The 26,173-nt window shown below is 40.8% G+C and overlaps 1 protein-coding gene across 2 annotated transcripts in view; it reads left to right on the top strand.

Moving 5' to 3' along the window:
* PCNX1 (pecanex 1) overlaps positions 1 to 26,173 on the top strand; it is a 101,298-nt gene that overhangs the window by 14,493 nt on the left and 60,632 nt on the right. For both annotated transcript variants that reach the window (XM_063439591.1, XM_063439590.1), the window contains exons 2-4: positions 14,942 to 15,150; positions 20,621 to 20,723; positions 20,844 to 20,883. In XM_063439591.1, coding sequence (XP_063295661.1) covers positions 14,942 to 15,150; positions 20,621 to 20,723; positions 20,844 to 20,883 — 352 coding nt within the window. The remainder of the gene's footprint in view (positions 1 to 14,941; positions 15,151 to 20,620; positions 20,724 to 20,843; positions 20,884 to 26,173) is intronic.

The raw sequence follows: 26,173 nt of genomic DNA, 5'->3' as shown, positions 1-26,173 counted from the left end.
ATTTTTTAGGGTGAGGGGGGGTAGGTAGGGGCATTTTTTATTTGGGTGGGGGGTGGGTGACTAGGGGCTTGGGCACCCCTAGTCACCTTGATGGGGGGGGGGGGGGGGGATTTACTTAGTGCCCCCACCCGCCGCCCAGGGGTGGGGGCCGGGGGGGGCAGTAGGCCACCCCCCTCCTTATTACTATGATGGCCCCCCCCCGCCGCCCAGGGGTGGGGGCCGGGGGGGGGAGGACAGTAGGTCCCCCCCCCTCTTATTACCATTATGGCCCCCACCCGCCGGCCAGGGGTGGGGGCCGGGGGGGAGGACAGTAGGTCCCCCCCCCTACTACTATTATGGCCCCCACCCGCCGCCCAGGGGTGTAGGGGCCGGGGGGGGAGGACAGTAGGTCCCCCCCTCTTATTACCATTATGGCCCCCACCCGCCGCCCAGGGGTGGGGGCCGGGGGGGGAGGACAGTAGGTCCCCCCCCCTCGGCCCCCACCCGCCGCCCAGGGGTGGGGGCCGGGGGGGGAGGACAGTAGGTCCCCCCCCCTCTTATTACCATTATGGCCCCCACCCGCCGGCCAGGGGTGGGGGCCGGGGGGGAGGACAGTAGGTCCCCCCCCCCCTCCCTACTACTATCATGGCCCCCACCCCCGCCGCCCAGGGGTGGGGGCCGGGGGGGAGGACAGTAGGTCCCTCCCCCCCTTTATTACCATTATGGCCCCCACCCGCGGCCCAGGGGTGGGGGCCGGGGGGGGAGGACAGTAGGCCCCCCCCCCCCTCATTATCTTTATGGCCCCCACCCACCGCTCAGGGGTGGGGGCTGGGGGGGGGGGGACAATAGGTCTCCCTCCCTTATTTTACTTTACAGCCCCCACCCGTCGTTTAGGGGTGGGGGGCAATATGTTTTTTTATTTTTTTTTTTACAGTGAGCAGCCACAGGCTGCTCACTGCTTACTAGACATGCCCCTACTCGCGGTATAGCGAGTAGGGGCATATTATTTACTAATACCAAGTCATTTTTACTTAGTGTTAGTAAATTTGGCTGAAAGACCAATTTAGGTCTTTCAGCCTTTTAGTAGATAGCTCCCTGATACCGTGGGAATTAGGGAGTTATCTACTAAGCGGCTGCAAGATGCAGCCACAGCAATGAATAGGATCGGAGTTTCATTCATTTGAATGAAATTCCGATCCGAACAAAGTACCGAATTGCATCCTAACACCAATGGAGAAACAGTGCTCATTCTGTTAGGATGCAATTCGGCAGTTTTGCCGGCGTTCTGTCTAAGTGACAGGACGTTCGGCAATACTGTCAGGAAGCATTGTGGGAACTGGGAGGAAAGCTAGGGATCATGGGAAAACTGGTCTGACCAGCGGAAATGAAGCACACTTTGCTCCTCCGCTGGTCAGAGCTGGTCAAGCGGAGGAATCCTCCATAAGACAGAGTCCCTACTTTGTCTTATGATTTTAAAGAAAACTAAAGAAGACAGGAAGAAAAGAATAACAGATCCCGAGAGAGGGGGAGAAGAGGAAGAGATTGAGGAAAGGTAAGTTCGGCATGACAGTGCCGCTTTAAGGAAGCTTAACCCTCAGGGTACCACTCCCGGGCTGGAAGGGGTTAAACGCTTACCTTTCTCCAGCGCTGGGGACTCTCCTCCCTCTTCCAACGTCATCCGCCGCATGTGCGGCAAGAGCCATGCGTGCATTCAATCAGTGAGAAAATCACAGTGAGAATCGCGGAAACGCCTCTAGCAGCTGTCAATGAGACAGCCACTAGAGACCGGAATAACCCTAATGTAAACATAGCAGTTTCTCTGAAACTACTATGTTTACAGGAGCATGGTTAACCCTAGATGGACCTGGCACCCAGACCGCTTCATTGAGCTGAAGTGGTCTGGGTGCCTATAGTGGTCCTTTAAGCACACCATTAACAATTCCTAGGTAAAAATCACACTTTGATCACCATATGCACTATAGATTATTGTGGTTATTATGGTGCCATGGTATCTTTGTTGCTTTCGTCGAATTACAAAGTGACTGGAGTGGTTATGAAGCAGAATAGTGCCTCTTTTAACAGTTTTTACCCTTTGTACCTGTAAAAATACAAATAAAAAAACTTCCAGGTCTTGTGTAAATCAGTCTATTGAATTTGAATGTTCTGGTCTTTTAGTCAATCATTCCATATCTTCTTTGTTACTGCAAATAACCCTTGCTTGCTGCTATATGTACAATTTCAGTTGGTCAGTGCTAAATAAATGGCATTTACTAACTGTAATCTACATTTTTGTAATCTACATTTTTTTTTTGTTTTATTGTTGTCTTGTATGTATCTGTTTTTTTGATATCATATTCCATTTGATATGAGCCTCTTTTTCTATGTTCTTATCTAATTGGTGTCATCTGTAAATACATATGACGTTCAGTGCTCTTTCCAAGATCGTTAATAAATGGATTAAGCAAAAAATGGATCCAGGACATTTTCTTTGAATATATTTTTCCACATCCCTAAAGCACTTCATTATGTTGAAGTGCGTTATGGTTGAATAGTACTTTTGATTTTATATTTATAAAAAAAGTGCAAATTTCAATAGAAATTGGCACTTTTTTAATAAATGGACCTTGCTACACCACACTTGTATTACATTCGGTCCTGTTATTGCTTTGGTGTTCAGCTCAGTGGATCTAAACTCAAGAGGTAGGCAACTGCCTAGAGCACCTGCCTTGCAAAGACTTCTTATTGAGCTGCATTGGCATGTCTGATTGGACAAACCACCTAATGAAGTAGAGCTGTGTTTATGCAACTACCAACAATGTCTATAAATTGAATCCGACACCTAAAGCTAGGTACATGGATGATGTGGGTAGAAATGACTGCAACTGTGGAAACGCTGTTTCAAAATTGTAGCAAAATCAACGATTTTTATTATTCATTACAGATTAAAGAGACCCTATATTGCACAAGCAACTACAGCTTAATCTAGTTTTGGTGCGTTTAATCAGTCCCTGCAGTGTTTAGATTACAGCCTAGAGAGGCCACGCATCTGATAGCCACTAGAGGTGCTTCTTGTGCAGCACCAACGCTCAGCATCTCCACGCTCTGCAAGGGGACGCCGAACTTTCCCAATAGAGATGCATTGATTCAAGATGCTAATGGCCAGCATCCCTCTTGCCACACCTCCTTAGATAAGTCTGTCAGCCAAGGAGGTGGATCAGGGGTGGGGCCAGATGTGCAGAGCACCTTGCAGTGCTGGAAAAAGATGAGGAAATCTCCTTTGTAACCTGAGGTAAGGGGGTCCCACCACCAAAACGGTGGTTTTATAACTATAGTGTCAGGAATACACGTTTGTGTTCCTGACACTATAGTGCCCCTTTAAGATTTATTTATAGTTACATGCTTTGCCAGGCAAATATAGTGAAATAATCACATATAATTAAGTATAACTTATTAGCACATCTGAGTTAGCTGCTCTTATTCTCTGTCTTCCATTTTGGTTTATTCTCATTTATAAGGTTTCCAGTTAGACATGATTCACTTTATCTGTAGTGTGGCCATGACAGCATCTTATCCAGGGCCGTAAGCATCTAGAAGTGACTTCATCATTGCTGCACATGCAAATATATTCCAGGTGTAACAGAACTCCACTTAAAGTAAGCAGCACCCAGAATGGAGCCTCTGCAACAGTCCATATTCCCGCCATCCAGCATCAATTAACATGAACACTTTATGCAAATCTTGCATATTTTTAATACATAAATCTCTTAGCACGTGAACAACATCCCAATAAAAATCAGTCTCCATGAAACATGGCCATCGGCCAATTTGTCTTGTATAAGATGTGCTAAATGAAAACTGGAGATATGGGGAAGTTTTTTTTTTTTTTTTTTTTTTAAATATACATACTGAAAAATACAGTATAATATTTAACATCCAGTGGTTGAGTAAATACCCCCTATTAGGAAACCAACACCAGTGGAGGAGTAGAGCATGTTAAGGCGTTATTCTGATTTTAATTGTATATATTAAATAATAACACGCACAATTCATTGCATACAGATCTATTTATTTTTAAATGCACTTCTATTTAACCCCTCAAGGACCAAACTTCTGGAATAAAAGGGAATCATGACATGTCGTGTCCTTAAAAGGTTAAATAAACTTAATGTCCACTATTGGTAAACTTTCATGAAGTAATATAATATTCTAAGACTATATTCGTAATTTAAATATTGAAGATAGAAATGACACCAATAATCACTTGTATTAAGAAAACAAATTGCTTAAACCAAAAATATGATGGAAACAAGTATATATAAATGGAGAATTCAATGAAAATTCTAGCCGTGAATAAACAAATATCTGTTAAATATTAATCAAAACAAAAAGGTTTTTGTTTGAGTGGCTATACGCATGTTTAATTATGTGGTTATTAAAAATGCTAAAAGATAAAAAAATATTACACACAGACATTTGGCAGGGGCCAGGAGTTGCTGTTGTGCTCTGTGTTACTTCCAAAATGGCTTCTTGCTTCTCTGTCCTGTAATCACTGTAACCCCACCCCCTGGTGCTATGAGCCAATTATAGCCCCTGATTGAGAGGCCTATAGCAGGCCTCCAATTATAGGTAGCTGGCCCTACTGCCTGAATGGCAATTCGTTTGAAATTCCTGACATTCATCTTTGAGATGAGACCTGTGCAAAACCTGCTGAAACAGGGCAGGTTTCAAACCTGCCCCATTTTGGCATGCCTTGATGCTCTCAAACTTCCCCAAACGGCTACCAATGAGGGTGGAAGAACCCTGCAAAACTGAACATATGATTGAATTAAAGAGACACTAATTCTTCACCATATTTTTGGCTTACCACTCTCCCCTCCAGAAAACAAATGTTAGTGTTTCTAAACTACCGCTAATAAATGTGTTCCCGACCTAAAAACTGGTGGGGTGCTGCCCAAGTGCCCCTCTGGGCGATCCTCCACTACTCCTCTGTAAGTGAAGATTGTTTTGTTGGTTTGTTATTGTCGTCCCCCTTTTCTCTTTTCTCGTACAATGTGAGACATGGAACTAGTGCGGATGCTTTGGTTTTTCAAAATCCTGCATTCACTGCCTTATTCTGTTTGTGTAGCTATTAAACTGAAAATGCGGTTTCCTTCAGATCATGAGATGTCTCATTTCTAATAAAATCCAGACCACTCCACGGCTTTAACAGTAGCCATAGTTGCAGCTATTGTTTCTTGGTCTGATTCAAAACAGGTCATTGTTCACGTAGTCGCCAGGAAGGACTTCTGAACTGGAATGCTTGCGGTAAAATGTGCCTTTTTTTAGAACTGTTCAAATTTCAGTTTGTCAGCAGGCTGTAAAGATATTCTCGATGTATAAACACATACTCGTGGTCCTCAAAACTCCTTGTTATTTAAAGGGCTAATGTAGCAAAGCAGTGTTAACTACTCCAAACAGAGTGCTTGGCATATCAAACTAGATGCTTAAAGTTGGGCAAGACAGACGTTTACCATTAGGGCTATTGGGCCAGGAACAGCAGAGTGGAGTCCAGATTCAGCATTTTTAGGTTTTTAAATCCGTTTTTGTTTACTTTGGTTAAGCTGCCATTTCTAAATGCAGACTTCTCAATCTGATGAATGACCGTTCCTCTACCTCCTGGTGCCCTCTTGTCTACAGTAGGCCAACTTGCTGTCAGTTATTTCAGCACAAATACAATTTTCTCTGTGTCAACCAAGCCTCTTTACTTGTAATCAGGTGCAGCTGTGCACTCTGCTTTGTTCTTTTTTATACTTGAACATTTTTCATTCATACACGTTATATGCAAACTTGTGCCTACACATACTTTTCACTCCAATTCTGTCAGGATGGGGTCACCCGAACACCTAGAGAATTGGGAAACCCTAGTAAGCAGCATGTGCATGGAAGAGAGAGATTATGTATACCCGACCTTAGAGTGGCTGGACGTATAGTGTGCCAAATATAATCCAGTGTTGGATAGTAAGCCAAGGTCAGGTATTCCAGAAGTACTCATAAACGAAACAAGCCAGGGAAGGGACACCAAAAACCCAGAATAGTGAAAACTAAGCTGGCTAAGAAACTTGGAAAGCACTCTCTGGTAACAGAAACCACAAGATGGTAATGACTCCAAGGAAGAGTGAAATATATACAGAGAAAACCATGTTATTGAGCTCCATCTTTACCCTGTGCCAAATCCCACCGATATGACCCTATACATAGTATCTATAAAAAATAGTTTTGTAGGGTCCTGTAACTTTCAGGACTCCTGAACTATGCGCAGGGTTGCAATAGATTAGTATTCAGAGCCAGTGAATGTCAGTCTCAGTTGGATGGAGTAGAGCGTTCTGCATTCAGCAGGAGAGGAGCAGTATGGGAACCCCGAACTTCGAGGCTGCTGCACCACTCCAACTGGAGTCTGTAAGTGATGCGCAGCATCCGGAGGTATGACAAATTCACAATTATTAAAGGTTCTCCTAAACTCAGGCCTAACATACCTGCATAGCTTAAAGGTTACTCTACCATAAACAAAACCTTTGTTTTGTTTTGTTTTTTCCCTTCCCTGCGCCCTGGGATGTGTGTTAAAAGTTGTATAAGTATGTTGTGGATACTGCAGATGTTTGCATCATGTATTGCTTACTTGTGGCTCTTGATGTTGTAAAGCAATTTAAGGTATCACCCATCTTTACAGTGAGTCCATCTGACAAGCAGGTCTTGGCAAACCACAGCCCTTTGTGGCTTCACGTTGCTGGCTGCAACTCTGGTCTTGAGGCTTCCAGCTTCCCTGGGGGTAAAATTAAACACAACTCTCCAGTATTCACTTTACATATGTCTGTGAAAAGAAGACAATGTAATATTTTATTTTTTTTAAATTTGTATTTTATTTAATTTTATGCGTTTAGGCAAACATTCACATCAGAGTATTAGTGTTAAGCAAGATTGCATTTCATAACAATAGATTGGGTATGGGGCGTTTCTGGGTAGGCACTCTGTGTATACTCCAGTGACTCTTAGTCCAGGTGGTGCTGCCCTCTAGCATGTGCCAGGGTATTGGCAAGTCTGTGGTACAGTGCCGGTACTAGGTGAACTTGTGTGTGGGTTGGGGATTGGGGTGGTGACAGGGGTTCAGAAGTCAGGGCAGTGCTAGGGATTGGGTCTATGTTGGAGGCTTGGGCATATGCTGCTCTCCTGGCGTACCGATGTTCATAGTCTGTGGACTCCCAGGCTGTTGATCCTGAAGTGAGTTCGCAGTTTGTCTTCTCCCGCTGCTCCCCTCTCTCCTCTTTTGTAGTTGTTTGTGCTCATCTCAGCCGGCGAGTTCTCCCGTGTCATGCAGCAGCTTAGCTTCTCTGGATCCTCATCTGAGGTAAGTGTGAGGGTTTGGCCGTGGTGGGACACGATCAAGGTTCCGTCAGCTCCCCAGCGGTACCTCACCGAATTGTCTCTCAGCTTTTTGGCCACTGGGGCCAGTTTTCTTTTTTCTAGTAGTGCAGCAAAGGGGATATCACTGAAGAACCGGATAGTAGCACCCTCAAATTCCGCAGCTTCCCATCTCTCTGGAGCGTGTCATGATGGCCGTTCGTACGGCTGTGTCTCTAGTGACTATGGTGTCTCGGGAGGCTGCCTCTGGTGCCGACAGAGCTTTCCTGACCCTGAAAGCCTCAGTAATCAGTGTGAGGTCTGCTTGGCCCCGCAAGCCAATAGAGGTAAGTAGCTTTTGGGTGTATGGTAAGAGTGCGTCCCCCTTAACGGCCTCAGGTATCCCCCTCAGGCGTATATTGCGGCGTCTGTGTCTAGCCTCCAGGGTCGCTACATAGCGGTGTATTCTTTGTTCCTGCTGGGTCAAGCCGTCCAGAGAATGTTCGGTGGCTTGCAGCGGGGCTTCTCTGGTATTGCTTTTCTCCTCCACCACTTGGAGCTTGTTCTGTATTGCCCCCATTTCCTGTCGTATTTCTCGGAGGTCAGATTTCCAAATTTGGCGCATCTCCAGGAGCATGCGTTTAATGTCCCCCTTAGTTGCCGGGGATGAATCCTCGTCAGATTCAGCTTCCCGGTGCAGTTCGCCCCGTCTTGGAGAGGTGAGTGATGTCTCCCCCTCTTCTTGGGAGTCTTCCGACGAGTCTGCTGTGCGGCCCTCCACAGGCGCCATTTTCGGCGGCGCCGGCGGGGTAGGCCGCTCAAACAAGAGCCTTATGTCTCTTTGCGTGGGGATTTCAGGTGCTTGAAATTTGCGGTGCTTGCGCCCCATGTTGGCTCTGGTGGGTTGGTATTGTGGAGGGTTCTCTCCGGGTATAATTTCCGTTATAAGTGTGTTTATTCGTCGAGGTTTAGCGGAGCTCCACAAAACACGTCTGTTCTGTCACTTGGTTAGCCACGCCCCCACAATGTAATATTTTGAGTCCTACTATGCTCCATTACAGCTATACATAAATGCCAGCTTGTACATTTGAACTTCTCTCTCCCCTCTTCTCCCCCCCCCCCCCCCCCCCCTTTGGAAAAAGTCAGTACCGCACCTGCTTGGATGTGTTAGTGGCTTGGGAAACTCCTGTATGCAGCCTAGGTCACAAAACACAACTGCGCTGTGAATAAAATAAAACTAACCGCAGTGTTCAGTAAAGGGAGAAATGTCAGGAATTTAAAGCAATTTCAAAGTAATTTTCAAACTTTAAGATTAGTAGTTTAGTTGTGTTGGCCTTAAATTTGAAATTCATGTTAAATTCCTGACAATTCTGACTTTAGTAGATAACTGCAAGTCTAGTACAGCAGAGCACTAGATTCTAACCAAGAAAGTGACCACAGCAAACTACTTTTAAATACCGGTACTTATGGTTGGCTTATGGTGCTATTTATGGTTCTCAGAGAATTGTACGCAAGAAAGAAAAAGCAAAACAACGTTTTAATGGTACGCATGAGCTGTGTAAAATATAAGAACAATTGGTGTTCAGATAGTAAATACAGGTGATACTCAAAAAATTAGAATTTTGTACAAAAGTTCATTTATTTCAGTAATGCAACGTAAAAGGGGAAACTAATATGAGATAGACGCATTACATGCAAAGCAAAATAGTTCAAGCAGTGATTTGTCATAAGTGCGATGATTATGGCTTACAGTTTATGAAAACCGATAATCCACAATCTCCGTAAATTAGAATATTGTGAAAAGGTGCAATATTCTAGGCTCAGTGTCCCACTCTAATCAGCTAAGTAAGCCATACACCTGCAAAGGGTTTCTGAGCCTTTAAATGGTCCCTGTCTGGTTCAGTAGGAATCACAATCATGGGGAAGACTGCTGACCTGACAGTTGTGTGGAAAACACTCATTGACACCCTCCATAAGGAGGGAAAACCTCAAAAGGTAATTGCGAAGGAAGTTGGATGTTCCCAAAGTGCTGTATCAAAGCACATTAATAGAAAGTTATGTGGAAGGGAAAAGTGTGGAAGAAAAAGGTGCACGAGCAGCAGGGATGACTGCAGCCTGGAGAGGATTGTCAGGAAAAGGCCCTTCAAAAGTGTTGGGGACTTTCACAAGGAGTGGACAAGAGCCACCACACAGACGGATTCTGGACATGGGCATCAGATGTCGTATTCCTCTTGTCAAGCCGCTCCTGAACAACAAACAACGTCAGAAGCGTCTTACCTGGGCTAAAGATAAACAGACCTGGTCTGTTGCTCAGTGGTCCAAAGTCCTCTTTTTTGAGGAGAGCAACTTCTGCATCTCATTTGGAAACAAAGGACCCAAAGTCTGGAGGAAGAATGGAGAGGCACACACTGCAAGATACTTGAAGTCCAGTGTGAAGTTTCCACAGTCTGTTGATTTGGGGAGCCATGTCATCTGCTGGTGTTGGTCCAGTGTGCTTCATTAAGTCCAGGGTCAATGCAGAAGTCTACCAGGAGATTTTGGAGCACTTCATGCTTCCTTCCGCAGACAAGCTTTATGGGGATGCTGACTTCATTTTCCAGCAGGACTTGGCACCTGCCCACACTGCCAAAAGCACCAAAGCATGGTTCAATGACCATGGGCTTACTGTGCTTGATTGGCCAGCAAACTCGCCTGACCTGAACCCCATTGAGAATCTATAGGGCATTGCCAAGAGAATGATGAAACTTGAGACTGAACAATGCAGAATAGCTGAAGGCCGCTATTGAAGCATCCTGGTCTTCCATAACACGTCAGCAGTGCCACAGGCTGATAGCTTCCATGCCACGCCACATTGAGGCAGTAATTGCTGCAAAAGGGGCCCAAACCAAGTACTGAGTCCATATGCATGCCATTACTTTTCAGAGGTCCGATATTGTTCTATGTGCACTCCTTGTTTTATTGGTTGCATGTAATATTCTAATTTACTGAGAATGTGGATTTGGGGGTTTCATGAGCTGTAAGCCATAATCATCACACTTATGACAAATCATGGCTTGAACTATCTTTCTTTGCATGTAATGCGTCTATCTCATATTAGTTTCCCCTTTTACGTTGCATTACTGAAATAAATGAACTTTTGCACGATATTCTAATTTTTTGAGTATCACCTGTATGTCAAGTGATATTGCCTACTAACATATTATAGAACAGTGAGACTCTAAGTGACTTATAGGTAGCAACCTATGTCAGTCATCACTGCTTGTCAAGTGTGTTTTTTTTTGTTTGTTTTTTTTTTAAATAGATTTTTAAGCACAATTTGCAATTTATTCTGGTATGGCTTTGAATAGGCTGATAGTAGCCGTGGTTACTTACTCAGCAATTTCACTCACTTATCCTATGTGACATAAGGCATTTTGACTATGGGCTGAACTACATATATGGAAAAATTATTTTACTTCCTCAGTTTGCCTATCCACAGAAAACTTCAAAACCGCGTAATGCAGGTCAAGCAGACCAACATACTTTATTATTCCATATATTTGCCACTGTTCCAAGTTGGAAATCTTAGTTTTTTTGTTTTTTTTTCTCATTAACCTCAAAATATTATTTTTTTATTGTGGAGATTTTATTTCTCTACTTAATACAGTATATATGGCTGTGCATTCCACATTTGGAAGCATGGTGTCAAAAAGTGATCAGAATGCCATCACAGTGGAACATGGTTCATTTAGTTTAGTGGTTATCAATAATTGTTTTGTGCAGTTTTAGTAAGTGTTGAAAGCTGGAAAGCCATGCAATCGTTTTAGGAGCGGTCAACAGGTGTAGGCATAACATAGTATCAAATCAGATTTTTGGGGCTACAAATTAGGACCATGTTGGACACTTCATTTGCTGACAGAAATGTGTTGATGAAATGTAGTGGGAAGGAGGAAAACCAGTGAGGCTAATTGAAGACTGATGACTATATTTGAACTTGTTCATTTGCGCTTTGTTCATATTGTGTTTTTTTTTTTTTGTAAGAACAAATTTTATTTTTTTTCTATTACTATTGACTGCAGCTTTTCTCTTTTGCTTCATATATATATATATATATATACTCCTTTAATCCTTCTGAGATATTTTGGGCTGTTGTGCATGTGAAATATGTCCTATTGATGCTGTCCAGGGAGCCGGTTAGTATGGTGCTAATTTACCTCTCATGCTCCACCTCAGATTTATTAAACTGGAAATTAAATACGTAATCTAATCCATAAAATTGCTGGACAGGATTGGATGGGGACAAAAAACAAACAAACCCTCAAACCCTTACACCAAAATTAAATGTGAGGCTCCTGATGAGTCTGAAATAGGCTGTCTACTACTGCATGCTGAGTGGATTTCCTTTGCCTCATGAGGATAATTTGGGTGTTTCCAGTATATTGGACCGGAGGTCCTACTAAGGTGATTAATGAAAGTGTTTTAGAGCGGCATATAGCATTGATGTGCGATTTAAATACCACAAGAGGATGATTTATATGTTCTGGCCTCACTGGAATGCTGTCTTTAAATTTCTATGTAATATGGCAGCATCACTAAGAAAATTCCAGGAAGTATTGGTAAGAGTCTTTCTCCCCCCTCCCCCCCTACTTTTTATTTTGTTTATACTAAAAATGAAAAACAGTTTGAACTACCCGTGTGATCCAAATATTGTGCTCACTTATGGATTGTCTACAAACTGCCAATATAGTCTAAATAGAAGCATTTTTTTTTCCAAAATGAAAATCACATGATTCAGTCTACCAAAAAAACACTCTGAAAGTCCCTACTTACTGCAGATCACTGAACTGTTCTCCACAGTGTAATTCGGATTATGGATGTAAACTCATTCATCACACTTCCATAGTTTAAGGACTTGTGCACTGTTGCATAACATTAAGTTGCCTTGATGTGTTTGCATGTAAAGAGCACTTTTTGCTCGGCAATCTCAACCAACGTCTGTGTCGCTCTGATGTGGGGGTGGTGCTGCTACCTGTCCATGGAAAAACTTGTAAGGCCCCTTTTTTCAAAGTATTCAGAGCTGCATTTCTTCTTCTATAATTTGCTTATTTTGTCTGTATAATAAGGTTTAAAGCTGGCTGTTTGATTTCTCAGTGGATATAGAGCGCTATGGAATTTGCTGGCGCTATTTAAATAATACAGCACCCGGTGCAGTATTCGAGTCACACATTAGATTCTTGGCAAGGTCATCTCCACTTTTCATCCTACTGTTGTCAATCAAATATAATTTCTTGGAAATTAGTGAAAAAGAAATGTTAAAATTCCTGGATAAATAATTTTAAAGGAAAACTTTAGTATTGGAAATTTAAAGATATATTCCTTATATTCCTTACATTAAAGGGTCCCTCTGCCTCCCCCCCCCCCCCCCCCCCCCCTCACCCCCCACCGACATAGCCTTTCTAGTGGCTTTCTGGGCGAGACCTAGGAGGCTGTCTTAACCCTACAAAGTAAAAATTGCAGTTTCCCTTAAACTGCAGAGTTTGCAGCTGCAGAGCTATAGGGCAGGGACAGTGCACCCAGACCACTTTAATGTTACTTTAAATTTTATGATAGCCATATTTTTAAGTTGTCAGTTTTCTTTAAAAAAAAAAACAAAGCAATTTAGATTTTTACTTTTTACGTAATTTTGAAGCAAAATGAAATCTGTTTTTTCACTGGTCATTCTTGCCTGGAAAGGAAATGAGTCCGTTCTTAACCAAACGATACACTTGAATTAGCAGTTCTTAGATACAGATGGAATGTGTGGTTTGCACAATGCATGTTGTGAAATGAGCTTGTGTGTCCATCAGCCTGAGACAGTGTTTCTTTCTTTTATTAAAAAGGAAGTGTGTTGGCGTGTTTATCCACGACTAATTGTGATGTCAAACAGTGTAAGAGAATGGGGGGGAAACTGATGGCTTGCGCTATGGGAATCTCCCACTATCACTTGTCTCATACATTTCTGCTCTCTTGAATCCTTTTTCTCAGAGTAGTAGACTGGAATTGGTTCTAAATTGGCCTTTATGATCTGACCAAGGTTGTATTTGCTTTACACCTGCTTCTGACCGTTGTTTGTGGCTGATAACACTAGTTACAATGAGAAATGGGTGCACTTTTTGGCTTACCCTCTGGAGACCCCGAGATTTAATTAAATGAGCATAGGAAATGTTTGAGGTCATGTAAACCAAAAGTTTCATTGATTTCCTTAGGGATAATTCCTACTCTGGAACATCTCACATTGTAATGTGCTTGCAGTCACATAATCTACCCTCATTGCTCCTTCTCTGCACTTTTTTAGAAACTGTTTGTGAAGTTTATTGTAAGTGCTTTCCAAAAAAAATAAAACATTTTTATATATAAAAAGAACTGATGAAAGAGGGATAAATGTGACCCTTATTGGTATGTGTGCTCTTTGTCACTGTGTATAACCTCTACTTCCTCATTCCAGGTTGCTATTACCAAACATGTAGTTCATTTTTTATTTGAATAATTTTTTTAATATATTAAAAAAAATACATACCCGAGCCAATCGTGCAATCTCATGTGGAAATTGGAAAAGTTGCCAGTTACTCCATTACTTCTGCAATTAAATCTGTCATTTGTCTGTTGCACTGTGATCTGAAAACATTTTATTTATTTTTTTTAAACTAAAACCTCTGTTGCTAGAAGTTAAAAAAAAATAAAAAAAAATGCTGCCCCCCCCCCCCCCAATACAATACTGAGGAAGATGGAAGGAGCTGCTCATTTTGTCAACCTGCCGTAGACCTTTTAAATGGTTGTAGGACAGACCGTGGTAATGCTTTCTGCATCAAAAATCAAACTAAAAGAATTGTGTAAATCATTCAAAGCAAATTCTGTTGAAGTAATAATTTGGAAGCCAAACATATTCATGGGCACAAGTATTTTTTTATTTTTTTTACACAAACCAAAATGATTTCTACATAGGCAAATTTAAAAGTAAAGAAGAAAAAATACACACTCAATACAAGTTAGGAGCCAGTGTGTTTAATTTTTAGGTGCCATGGCTCCCTGCACTCTGTCATGGTTCTGAACAAAATATTGTTAAAGGATCACTATTGTGTCAGGGAAAACCAACTCGGGCTGGAGTTGGAGGACCCCATGCACTAGAGGCTGGATTAACCCTGCAAAGTAAACATAGCCGTTTCTCGGAAACTGCTATGTTAACATCTGAAGGGTTAAGACCTGGCACCCAGACCACTTAATTGAGCTGAAGTGGTCTGGGTGACACTAGTGTCCATTTAAGGAGGTTTGCAACTCCTGCTAACTAAAAAGAATGGCTAACTATAAATATAAAGAACAATTAAAAAAAAACTTAGAAAATAATTTCTTTGAAAATAGTGTTTACAGCAAGAAGCCAGAAGGGAAAGATTATACTCACCAGAACAAATGCAATAAGCTGTAGTTATTCTGGTGACTATAGCGTCCCTTTAAATTTTACTGTTTTGTCTTCAAACTTTGGCTGTAGCAAGCTGAATTCTGTTACCATGAACTATCATTTTTATATTTTGCTTTACTTTTACATTCACGGTATTACCCTCTCTTTTCCCTTCAGGCACTGCCGTCTTCTCTAATCATTGTTGCCGTGTATTGCCCCGTTGTAGCAGCTGTCTTCATAGTATTGAAGCTGGTGAACTACCGCTTACACAGGGCTCTGGATGAAGGAGAAATTGTGGAGAGGAGCGCCAGTGAGTTGACGGAGAGAGTGCCGAAGGCAGAACGTAGTGATAGCTCTGCTAGAAGAGAGGACAGCAATGGACCTGGGTAAGCACCTGGAGAGAGATTTGGAAATGGTACACTTAGAATATCTATAAACAGCATATTTTGTCCAATGCCACGGTCCTACTACTTCCCATTTGCTGAATGGTGTAAGGTGTCCCCCCTCCTTTTAAACCCACTTTGTATATTATTTTTATAACTCTAAGCAGAGATCTTTAATTTCAGGGCCTCTCTAGGGTGTAATCTCATGGCCATCTTTCAGCAGGGATTATGAGAATTCAAAGTTCCCTGTCCTGGAAGAACTTCTTGGAGAGGGATGGGCCACATTTTGCCAATGCTTCTGATGGGCCACATTTTGCCAGTGCTTCTGAATTTCTCTTTCCCATAGTCCTTCCTGCAATGCTACTTTCTATTCAGTCTAGTGGCCACAAACTGATAGTAATCTTGTACTTCTGCTGCTCTTGCTGTGCTCTAATTTGGTTTGTGGGCACTGCAATCTGGGTTCTGAAATTTACTGAACTGCTACTGATAAACTGGTTCTAGGTTTTGTGGTGTAATATGGTCAAAATAATTAACTTTCACTGCATGTGGCCTCAAAGAACAGTGCTCCAACTAGAGCAAATCGTGACTTACTGGATATAATGAAATAAAGGAATTTTCTCTAGCTATGCTACCTACTGGATCGAGCATTGCAACCTGTATTTGATATTCTCCCTTAAGCCACAGCTGACGGCAAGTTTAATGGGGTTAAAATAGAGTTCTTTAGTGAATCCTACAGCAGTGGAAACAGATGCTCTGGCACACCACAGTTGCATTGATCTGCGGCCAGAACAGACCCTTTAATGACTATTTAAAGATGATACAGTTTAAATATGTTGCTTGCATTGCGCATTATGATCTCTTAAAGAATTCCTTAGACTACACAGACTGTACCTCAATGTGTAATTTTCCAGTGTGTATGCAATAATTCCCCCCACATCTAACCCAAGATTGAAGTAACCCTCATAGTAATATTTTACTATGGCCTCCACTAGATTCATTTAAAACCACTCTGGGACAAATTCTGTTCACATACCCTACCTTTGCTAGGGTTTGGAAAAGTGTGGACTGTTGAGCAGAAGGTTTACATTTTTGTAAGTATAAGGCTGTTGACCGACAAAGGTTTATACTAGGTAATATTGACATTTTAATTATATAATTGAGCTATGTCCACAAGTAAAATACATGTATAAGTTTCCCCACAGGAACATTATATGCTGCCGAAAATGTTTTTTGTGGTTTGAGCTTTACATTTAACACATTCAGTAAAAAACAAAACAAAAAAATACCCCACAAAAGAAATGAGGAGATAACTTTTGAAAAAACAGCTTAATGAAATTATCAAACTTAATTGAGAATGAAAAATCTGTTGCCACTAGTGCATCCCCTTAACTCTACGTACTAGGAAGAACACAAGTGATTTTAGTTAAGAGTGGAGTTTAAGCAACCTAATATTAAACCAATACATATGTTCACAAACCAATAAGCATAAGTCTTAGACCTATAGACCAGTTTCATTAAACATATATGCTAAGTTACCGTATATATAATTGGTAAATGTGCAAGCATGCATTGAAAATACCTGACTCCATGTTAAATGATTAATTGAGATGACTACATTGATATACTCCTTCCTGTCACACATGATCCAATGCTGTTCTGATTGGTTGGAATGCATGTTATAGATGTGTAACATAGAAACATAGAATGTGACGGCAGATAAGAACAATTCGGCCCATCTAGTCTGCCCAATTTTCTAAATACTTTAATTAGTCCCTGGCCTTATCTTATAGTTAGGATAGCCTTATGCCTATCCCACACATGCTTAAACTCCTTCACTGTGTTAACCTCTACCACTTCAGCTGGAAGGCTATTCCATGCATCCACTACCCTATCAGTAAAGTAATACTTCCTGATATTTTTAAACCTTTGCCCCTCTAATTTAACCCCTTAAGACCGCAGGACGTTCTATGCCGTCCTTATTTAGATGGCTCTAAAATCCGCAGGGCGGCATAGAACGTCCTGCGGTCTTATGTACTTACCCGGTCGCCGGCGAACCCACGCCGGCGATCGCGGTATGGGGGACTTACCTGCGAGCCCAGGGAGTCCCCCTCCGTCCTCTTCGGCCCCCCAGGGCCATGTGATCGCGAGGTCCTTGCGAGGACCCCGCGATCACATGGACGGCATAGCCGTCCATGTCAATGCCAGCAGGGGGAGTGCCTGTAATGACAGGTACTCCCCCTGCTGTCTGAAATTCAAATAAAATCCATTAAAACAGTGTAAAAATAAGATTATATATACTTAGATCATATATATATTTATTATATATATGATCTAAGTATATATATACACATACACATATACACATAAATATACATACACTGTCTACATGTATTTTAATATTAATATATACATAATTATATATATATGTTAATATCAAAATACACGTACAATGATATTGATTAAATATATATATAATTTTTATTATATATATATATATATTTATATATAATAAAAAATAAATAAATATATAAATACGTTAAAAAAATAAATAAAAAAATAATACAAAATAAATAGATAAAAAATATATAAACATGCGAAATTTCGTTCTAACTGTATTTTAAAATTAATATATATTGATATCAAAATACATGTAGAACAAAATAATATATATATCTATATACAGAAGTATATACGTATATATCACTAAATATATACCTATATATAAATAAAAATAATTAAAAAAATTATATACATATATATGCACACATATATATACACACCTATATATATATAATAATTATACGCATATATTTATGTAATAATTTTACATAATTAGGTCATTTTATTAATTACAATTAGCGGGACCTGCCTGACAACCCATGCTGAAACTATAGGGAATTTAATTTGCTAGCACTATATTTAACCCTGTAACTTTCCAAGACACCATAAAACCTGTGCATGGGGGGTGCTGTTTTACTCGGAAGACTTCGCTGAACACAAATATTAGTGTTTCAAAACAGTAAAATATATTACGACGATATCGTCAGTGACATTTTTTTGCATTTTTCACACACAAATGGCACTTACACTGACGATATAATTGTTGTGATACGTTTTACTGTTTTGAAACACTAATATTTGTGTTCAGCGAAGTCTCCTGAGTATAACAGTACCCCTCATGTACAGGTTTTATGGTGTTTTCAAAAGTTACAGAGTCAAATATAAGGTTTGCGTTTCAGTTTTTTCACATTAAAATTCGCCAGGTTGCCTTTGAGACCGTATGGTAGCCCAGGAATGAAAATTATCTCCATGATGGCATACCATTTGCAATAGTAGACAACCCAGGGTATTGCAAATAGGGTATGGTTTTTTTTTTTAGTAGCCGCTTAGTCACAAACACTGGCCAAAATTTGCATTCAAATTAGTTTTTTGCATTTTCAAATATTAACACTAACTTTGGCCAGTGTTTGTGACCAAGTGGCTACTAAAAAAGACTGGACATACTCCATTTGCAATACCTTGGGTTGTCTACTTTTGCAAATGGTATGCCATCATGGGGGTAATTCTTATTTCTGGGCTACCATATGGTCTCAAAGGCAACGTAACCAATCTGGCGAATTTCAATGTGAAAAAACTGAAATATGTAACATGCTATATTTGACCCTGTAACTTCCCAAAACACCATAAAACCTGTACATAGGGGGTACTGTTTTACACGTGAGACATCGCTGAATACAAATATGTGTATTATATTGCAGTAAAAGCAAACAGTATTATGACATTCACAGTTAGAATGTCACGAACTAAAAAAATTAAAAAAAATCTTATTTTCTCTCATTTTTGTAATATTTTTTTCATATTAAATTATGTTCCATACCTAAATATTTGATGTTAAACGAAAGCCCTGTTTCCCCTGAATAAAATGATATATAATAAGTGTGGGTGCATTTAATATGAAAGAGGTGAATTACGGTTGGACAGACATGTAGCGCAAATGCCAGGTTTTGTTTACGGTTTTTTTGGATCACAACTTGTACATTTGGCTGCGGTCTTAAGGGGTTAAGACTGTCCTCTTGTTGTGGCAGAATTTCTTCTTTTAAATAGTCTCTTCCTTTACTGTGTTGATTCCCTTTATGTATTTAAATGTTTCTATCATATCCCCCCTGCAGTACCCTAGAGAATTGGCTAGGTCATCTTGTATCTATTTTGTTTTACATCCAAACACTGCTGGGATTCACATCCACAAGGCACCAACGTAAGGTATATGGAAGATATTCTCTATACCACCATGGTTCATCAATGAATGGGTAGCTTGGGAATTTAGGGCTTGTAAGCCCAAGTGACAAGCAATCTTGTTTCTACATAACACACACATCCCAATGGTAAATAGAAAGGTCACTCCTTACAGACCCTAGCAATAACGCCATTAGGGCAAATCGGCAAAGAACTGAGAAAGTATAACACCCACCTCTGTAAGGATGGGAGGTGGGAGGTGTAACCATAAGTGGTGGTGATTGGACTTTAAAGAGAAATTATACTGGAAAGTTTTTAAAAGCTAATTTACTTTTTAACTATTTATAATCTGTCTTCCACATTTTGTGCATAACTTATGTGACCTATGTGAATCGTATGATATCACAGCCATGTTATGGAATTGCCCCGTGTATTGTTAAACTTGAGGGATAAGTAAACAAAATATTAACAACCTGTGATGTGACAATTCCTTTAAAAGAACATTGTAGGCATTATAAACCATTTCATCTCCTTGAGATGATTATCGTCCCCTGAATCTGTGCCTCCATTCAGAATTAAACCATTTTCGAGCAATTTACTGAATGAGGGTCTCTGGCTTGTCATCTGACACGCTCATCCAATCACAACCGCCCATTGATGCTCAAGCTAATGCTTCCTCTTTGGCCTAAAGAGCTCGTTAGCTGCTAGGGACTTTAATTTAGCGTTAAACCATTAAAATATTTTCTTAATGAAAACCGTTTATAGCTAGTGAAAATGCTGTTCAATTGGTGCCTGTCCGTGTGCTAAATCACCTGTGATTTCTTAGGCTCTTCTGTCTGTGTTTCTCAGGGCCCAGGGATCTTTACTAGCCATGGCATGTATCCATCGGTTTTATGTCCTTCACCTGTATTTTCTCTCTCATGCCCCACTCATGTTATTCCTTTATTTATTTCAAAACAAATGTGTAGTGCTGTGAAATTGAAGGCCATTAAATTGTTAATCTTTGTTGAACGAATAGCTTGCACAACCTATTGTGGCATTGCAAGCCTGTCTACCACCTATACACAACTAAAATAGAGAATTATTTTTTTTGTAAAATTGTTAAACCTGGCCTGGTAGGCAAGAGAATTTTTTTTGGTTTTTCTTCTTACTTTTCTGTAATAGAACATTACATTTTTTATTTTTAAACATTTTCTTCCATTTATGTGATTTACTGATTGCGATGAATTCTCTCTGGCAGTGACCCTGGTGGAGGGATTGAGATGTCTGAGTTTGTAAGAGAAGCAACTCCTCCTGTTGGATGCAGTTCACGTAATTCTTACTCTGGGTTGGACCCAAATCAGGTATAGTGAAGGGATAGTGTTCAACTGATAAACTATGCTCTTTTAGATAAACCAAAAAAATGTGTTGATAGTCAAAATAACAAAACCCCATCAAATAACATTGTTTTCATTTTCTAATAGGTTGGAATGTCTAGATATGGAGCTGCATCAGCAAGCAAAGGTATGGACCAAAATTTCAATGTTGCATATTTTAACATATTGTGTACATTTTTATTTATTTTTTTCTGTTTTGTGTTAACCTGTGTAATGGGCTCCCTGCTATGCTATGGTAGACGTTTGTAGTATTGGCACGCTTTCAGCTGTTCTGAACATTGAATGGAGGTCGCAGGATGCTATAGCTCTGTTCTGTTCAGTGTTACACCTGTTTACTATTTTAGTACATGCATTACGGCCTCTATGTATAGCATTGTGTAAAGCATGTATATTTGCAAATACACATTTTCACTTCTTATCCTGGCTTACCCATGCTTTATAGGGGCAGCCATTGTTAAACACTCCAACTATGACCCTTTCATCTCAATTAAATGGTTATTATGCCTGGAGTCCCTTTGTGCTATGCCTCCATTTAGAGTTAAGCCATTTTAAAACCGTTTAGTATTGAGATTCCCTAACTGCCCATAACCCAGGCTGCACTGGAGGTATGGCTAGAGCAGAGATTTCGCTATTCCAAAGACATGCCATTTGATGCTAGCAGGGAGACGTTGACACTATCTGCCAGTCATTGCTGTTTAGTTGGTGCTTCCTTAAAGCGGCACTGTCATGCCGAATCCCGTTTTTTTTTTTTTTAACCCGCCTCCACTACATCCAATTGATCCCTTAGTCACCCCCAAATGCCCCTAAGCCCCCCATATGACCTATTTATTAATCTTTATTTTCTGCCCCGATCTATATTCAGGGCGCCGCCATCTTTGTGTGGGTAGATGATGTCCCCGTGGAACACGTCATCTGCCCACACTAGATAGCCTGTGAGATTCCCGCACATGCCCAGTGAAACATCTGGACATGCGAACGGGAATTTAATCTATTCATTCATTCATCAGACAGACGAATGAATGAATAGAAAAATCAAACTAACACTGAGTATCAGTGTTGGTTTGTTTGTTCAGTTTATTACAAGGAGGGAGCTACCGGCACGTAGCTCCCTCCTTGTAATATGTAAACACAGAAGCGGCAGGGAGCAGTGCTCCCCACCACTTCATAAGCCCCCCCCCCCCCCCCCAGGTCCTCCCCCCCTCACTCTATGGAGGTCAATATGACCCCCATAATAGTATAATGGAGAATAAAATCTCCCCAATGCCCCTACTCGCTATACCGTGAGTAGGGGCATGTCCACTAAACAGTGAGCAGCCAGTGAGCTTACCATTCGACGTCTTCTTTTTTTCTAAAATCTTCATTTTTCAGCCCCAAAAAAGGCCAAATAAAAATCCATTATACCCGTCCAACTTAAAATAAAAAAAAAAAAAAAACCAGAGCACAAAAAAAAATCCATCTTCACCCATGGAGGGCTGCGCGCAGACTGAGTAAAATGACACAGAGCACTGTGATTGGATGGGTTTTAAGTCATCCAATCACAGTGCTGTGTGTCATTTTACACAGCGTGGGAAAGTTCTTTGGAATTTTCCCACGCTGTGTAAAATGACAAAGAGCACTCTGATTGGCTTAAACCCACCAATCAGTGTTCTTAGCCTAATTGCAGGGCGTGGCAAGGCTTTATAAGCCTTCCCCCGCCCTGCGGAGCTCAGTCAGCACTGAGCCCTCCATGGGTGAAGATGGATTTTTTTTTTTTTTGCGCTCGTTTTTTTTCTTTTTCGTCGGGTTTTTGATTTTATTTTAAGTTCGGGTATAATGGATTTTTATTTGGCCTTTTTTGGGGCTGAAAATTGAAGACTTTAGAAAAAAGAAGACGTCGAATGGTAAGTTTAATTTTACTTTACAGGGTAGTAATTTTATTCCCCCCTCACTATTTTTTTGTGTGAGGGGGGGTAGGTAGGGTCTTTTTTATTTGGGTGGGGGGGGTGGGTGACTAGGGGCTTGGGGACCCCTAGTCACCTTTGATGAAGGGAGGGGGGGGTTATTTTATTTAGGGCCCCCACCCACCGCCCGGGGGGGGGCGAGGGGGAGGGGGAGGACAGTGGGTTTTCTGACCAGCGGAAATGAAGCACACTTTACTCCTCCGCTGGTCAGAGCTGGTCAAGCGGAGGAAACCTCCATAAGGCAAAGAGTCCCTACTTTGTCTTATGATTTTAAAGAAAACTATAGCAGACAGGAAGAAACGGAGAACAGATCCTGAGAGAGGGGAGGAAGAGATTGAGGAAAGGTAAGTTCGGCATGACAGTGCCGCTTTAATAGCCCGAGCATAATGGTGGAGCCGGGTTGCTGTGGACTCTCGTTTTTAGAATTAAACCATTAAAGCCTAGTTTAACAAATAGAAAGCCGACTCGAAGGACTCCAGGGGTGATAAACATTTTATTGAAGTGTCTAGAGTTTCCCTTTATGTTCACTTTTGTTGGAAAGCACCGTTAACCTACCCGAAGACAATGTAAGTAATCAAGAGTTGGTGAAGTTGCAACATTTGACATCATGTACATGCAATAGGCATTTCTAAATAAACATTTAATGAATGTAAAAACAGAGTAACAGTTGGATAATCCTTCTGAAGTGCCTCCAGAACATTAACCTTGCAGAGAGGCAGTGGCGTAACGAGAACTTCAAGAAAAACGTAATGGTACAATGCAACACAACTTTCAGCCTTTTGGTTCATCAAAACAGTGCGTCTAGTTAGTACAAAAAAACTGCATTCATTAAAGCTCAGTTATGTGTTGTAGAGTGCATCCTTCAGAAGAAATGCAAAAAGGATGTAGCATTAGACTCCTTAGAAGCTAGGGCAATTCCCAATCCTCAAATGCTCTTTTTGTAACTTTAATATTCCTGCTCTGCCATTTTCTGTGCACTTTGGAGCTTTGTTTTAGTACAGAGGAAGAACGTCTGCTCTGCTCGCAGGTATTGGGAGTCTAATATCCTGGCATTAACGCAGTCCACTAAAGTGTGGACTTCTTCTCTGATTAATGAAAAGTTTGCTTGGAACAACTTCCTTGTCCTTCAGAAGAGATTTGGATATCTTTCTGATTTGGAATGTCTCATCTTAGAATGTTTGTAAACTTTCCTCACCTGGAAGCTCATTACGTTGGTCCAATAAAGACAGATGAGCATGGTGTGTTTCTAACTGTGAAGCCAGAGATCTTAAAAGCAATTACAACTCACCTTACTTCCAGTGCCGCTTGGGTCTGCCGGCATTGGCCCCGCCCCCTTGGTGACATCGAATTGGCAACTTATTTATTGTTTTTGCCAATTCAATGCTTTCCCATGGGAAAATATATATATTATATTATATTGCAGATGGTACCAGAGAGAGTTCATTATATAGGAAGTAATTAAATCCACTCACATGGACATGAGCCTGACAATGCTGGCTCTTATTAGCAGCATCACACCTCCCCTTCGATGAGAATATGGTTCTCCAAATATAGAAAGGGAAAATAGTCACTTGTATAGGACTTATTCGCTAAACAAGAAATTCCCCACTTTTTTCTTTCTCTCCATGTTTGGAGAACCATGTTCTCATCAGTGTCAATGCTGACCTCTCGCGCATTGAGGTCTACAGAGGCTTCAGCAACACCATGGGATCCTCTAAAGAAAGGATTTAATTTTTTTTTCGCCTACAGCCCGCACTTTTGACAGCACGGGGAAATGGCAAGCTTGTCCAAAGGTAGCTCTGCCTTTATGCCAAGTGCACTCTATTTTTGGTTCAGTTTATCTTTTAAGTAGTTTGGAATTTCAGTGAAATTCCAGCGCACTCAATCTTAGTATTTTATAAAGATTTGATCTTCATGAAATTTAGCCCCTTTTATTATATTTAAAAGCTAACCTTGTTTTGCAGCAACAAATGTGTGCAATACAGGATTTGGTATATGGTATTGTTTTTCAGAATACAAACTTGCATGTTAAATGTGTTATCTCCATAATTACAGCAGAAATTCAATTTGCAGCTCTGACTAGGTCTAATTAACCAGTTACCGAGAATATTAGGATAAACACGCACAGCAGCATAATAACTTTACACCTGTATTGCATGGGTGGTTGCATTAGATCTACAGCTAATTGCACACTGTAAGGGAAAAATAAGAATTCGAGCTGTACTGAGGTGTATCTACAGTGTAAGAATGTACAGCCAATTGCTGACGATGCTCTCTGATACCAATGAGACCATCAGCCGAGCCATCCACAGACTTCCTTTACATCATTCTGTAGACTCATTCCTTTTATGTAGTGTAATTCCTACTATAGAGATACAATAGCTCAGTGGTTTAATGGTTAACTTTTAATTTTAGCCTACTGGTTTAACATGAGTACCAGATATTGTGGGTTGCATACTATGACTTACTGCAAAACGCTATAACTCACCATAGTGTGTGAATTCTGTTACTTCACACAGCTTCCTAGCGTGCATCTGAAATCCTTGAATTCGGGACACAGATCCCTTTATTTCGTTTGACAAATTTTTTATTTTTGTGTTTTTTTTTTTTTCATGGAAAATACTGCATACATTTAATAGTATATAGGATGGTGGCAAATGTATGGGTTTTAATCAGGACTCAAACTAGACACTTGCCTTTAGCCATTAGAGAGTAGAAACTTTGTGAATGTTGTATGCCCCCTCCAATGCTTGCATTGGCAAGTAACTTTAAGGTCTGGCTAGTAGCATAGTACTTGAAAGTTTAAGCCGTGGTTTTAATTTTATTTATTTTTTTGGTCTTCTCAGTCTTTAACTTTGTGCTATCAACTTTTTAGTTCTAAATTTCACTTTGCTGCCTACACTAGTAGATGCCCCTTTTCCACATGATTTAGTGATCGTCCACACTTTCTGGCGTTCAGCAACCTGCTAAGAGATATTGATGCTTCCGGTGTCAGGGCTATGGCGGCTGCTAACAAAGAACAACAATGTATGTGAACACAACCCAGTGAATAAAAGATAATATAATATGATACAAAGCAAACCAGGACTTCCCTTAATGTTTCAGGTGAAGTATCCCGATAATTCCCCGAAGACTTCCTCTTGTCTTCAATAGATATATGCACATAGATAGGGGAAAATCTGCTAAATATGAGTAGAATAAAAAAACATAGCGTTTAACTGTGTGGGGATGGGCACTGTTTAATAGTTACAATTGGTCACTCACAGATTTGCAGAATTTTAAAAGCCTTGGGTGATATCTTTCAGTGTCCAGTATGTTGTCCCTCCTCACAGGTTCCTCACAGAGCAGAATGTATGTATCTCAAGAGAAAAAGATATATACACAAATGTAGTACACTTCCAGAGTTGGATAAAAAAGTATTTAATGACTTACATATCAGTATAAAATAAACGGCTTGTCACCATGCACGTCCTACGC

Source organism: Pelobates fuscus, chromosome 13 (assembly GCF_036172605.1).
Source record: "Pelobates fuscus isolate aPelFus1 chromosome 13, aPelFus1.pri, whole genome shotgun sequence".
Taxonomy (NCBI): Eukaryota; Metazoa; Chordata; class Amphibia; order Anura; family Pelobatidae; genus Pelobates; species Pelobates fuscus.
This window is presented reverse-complemented; position numbering and strand designations above follow the sequence as displayed.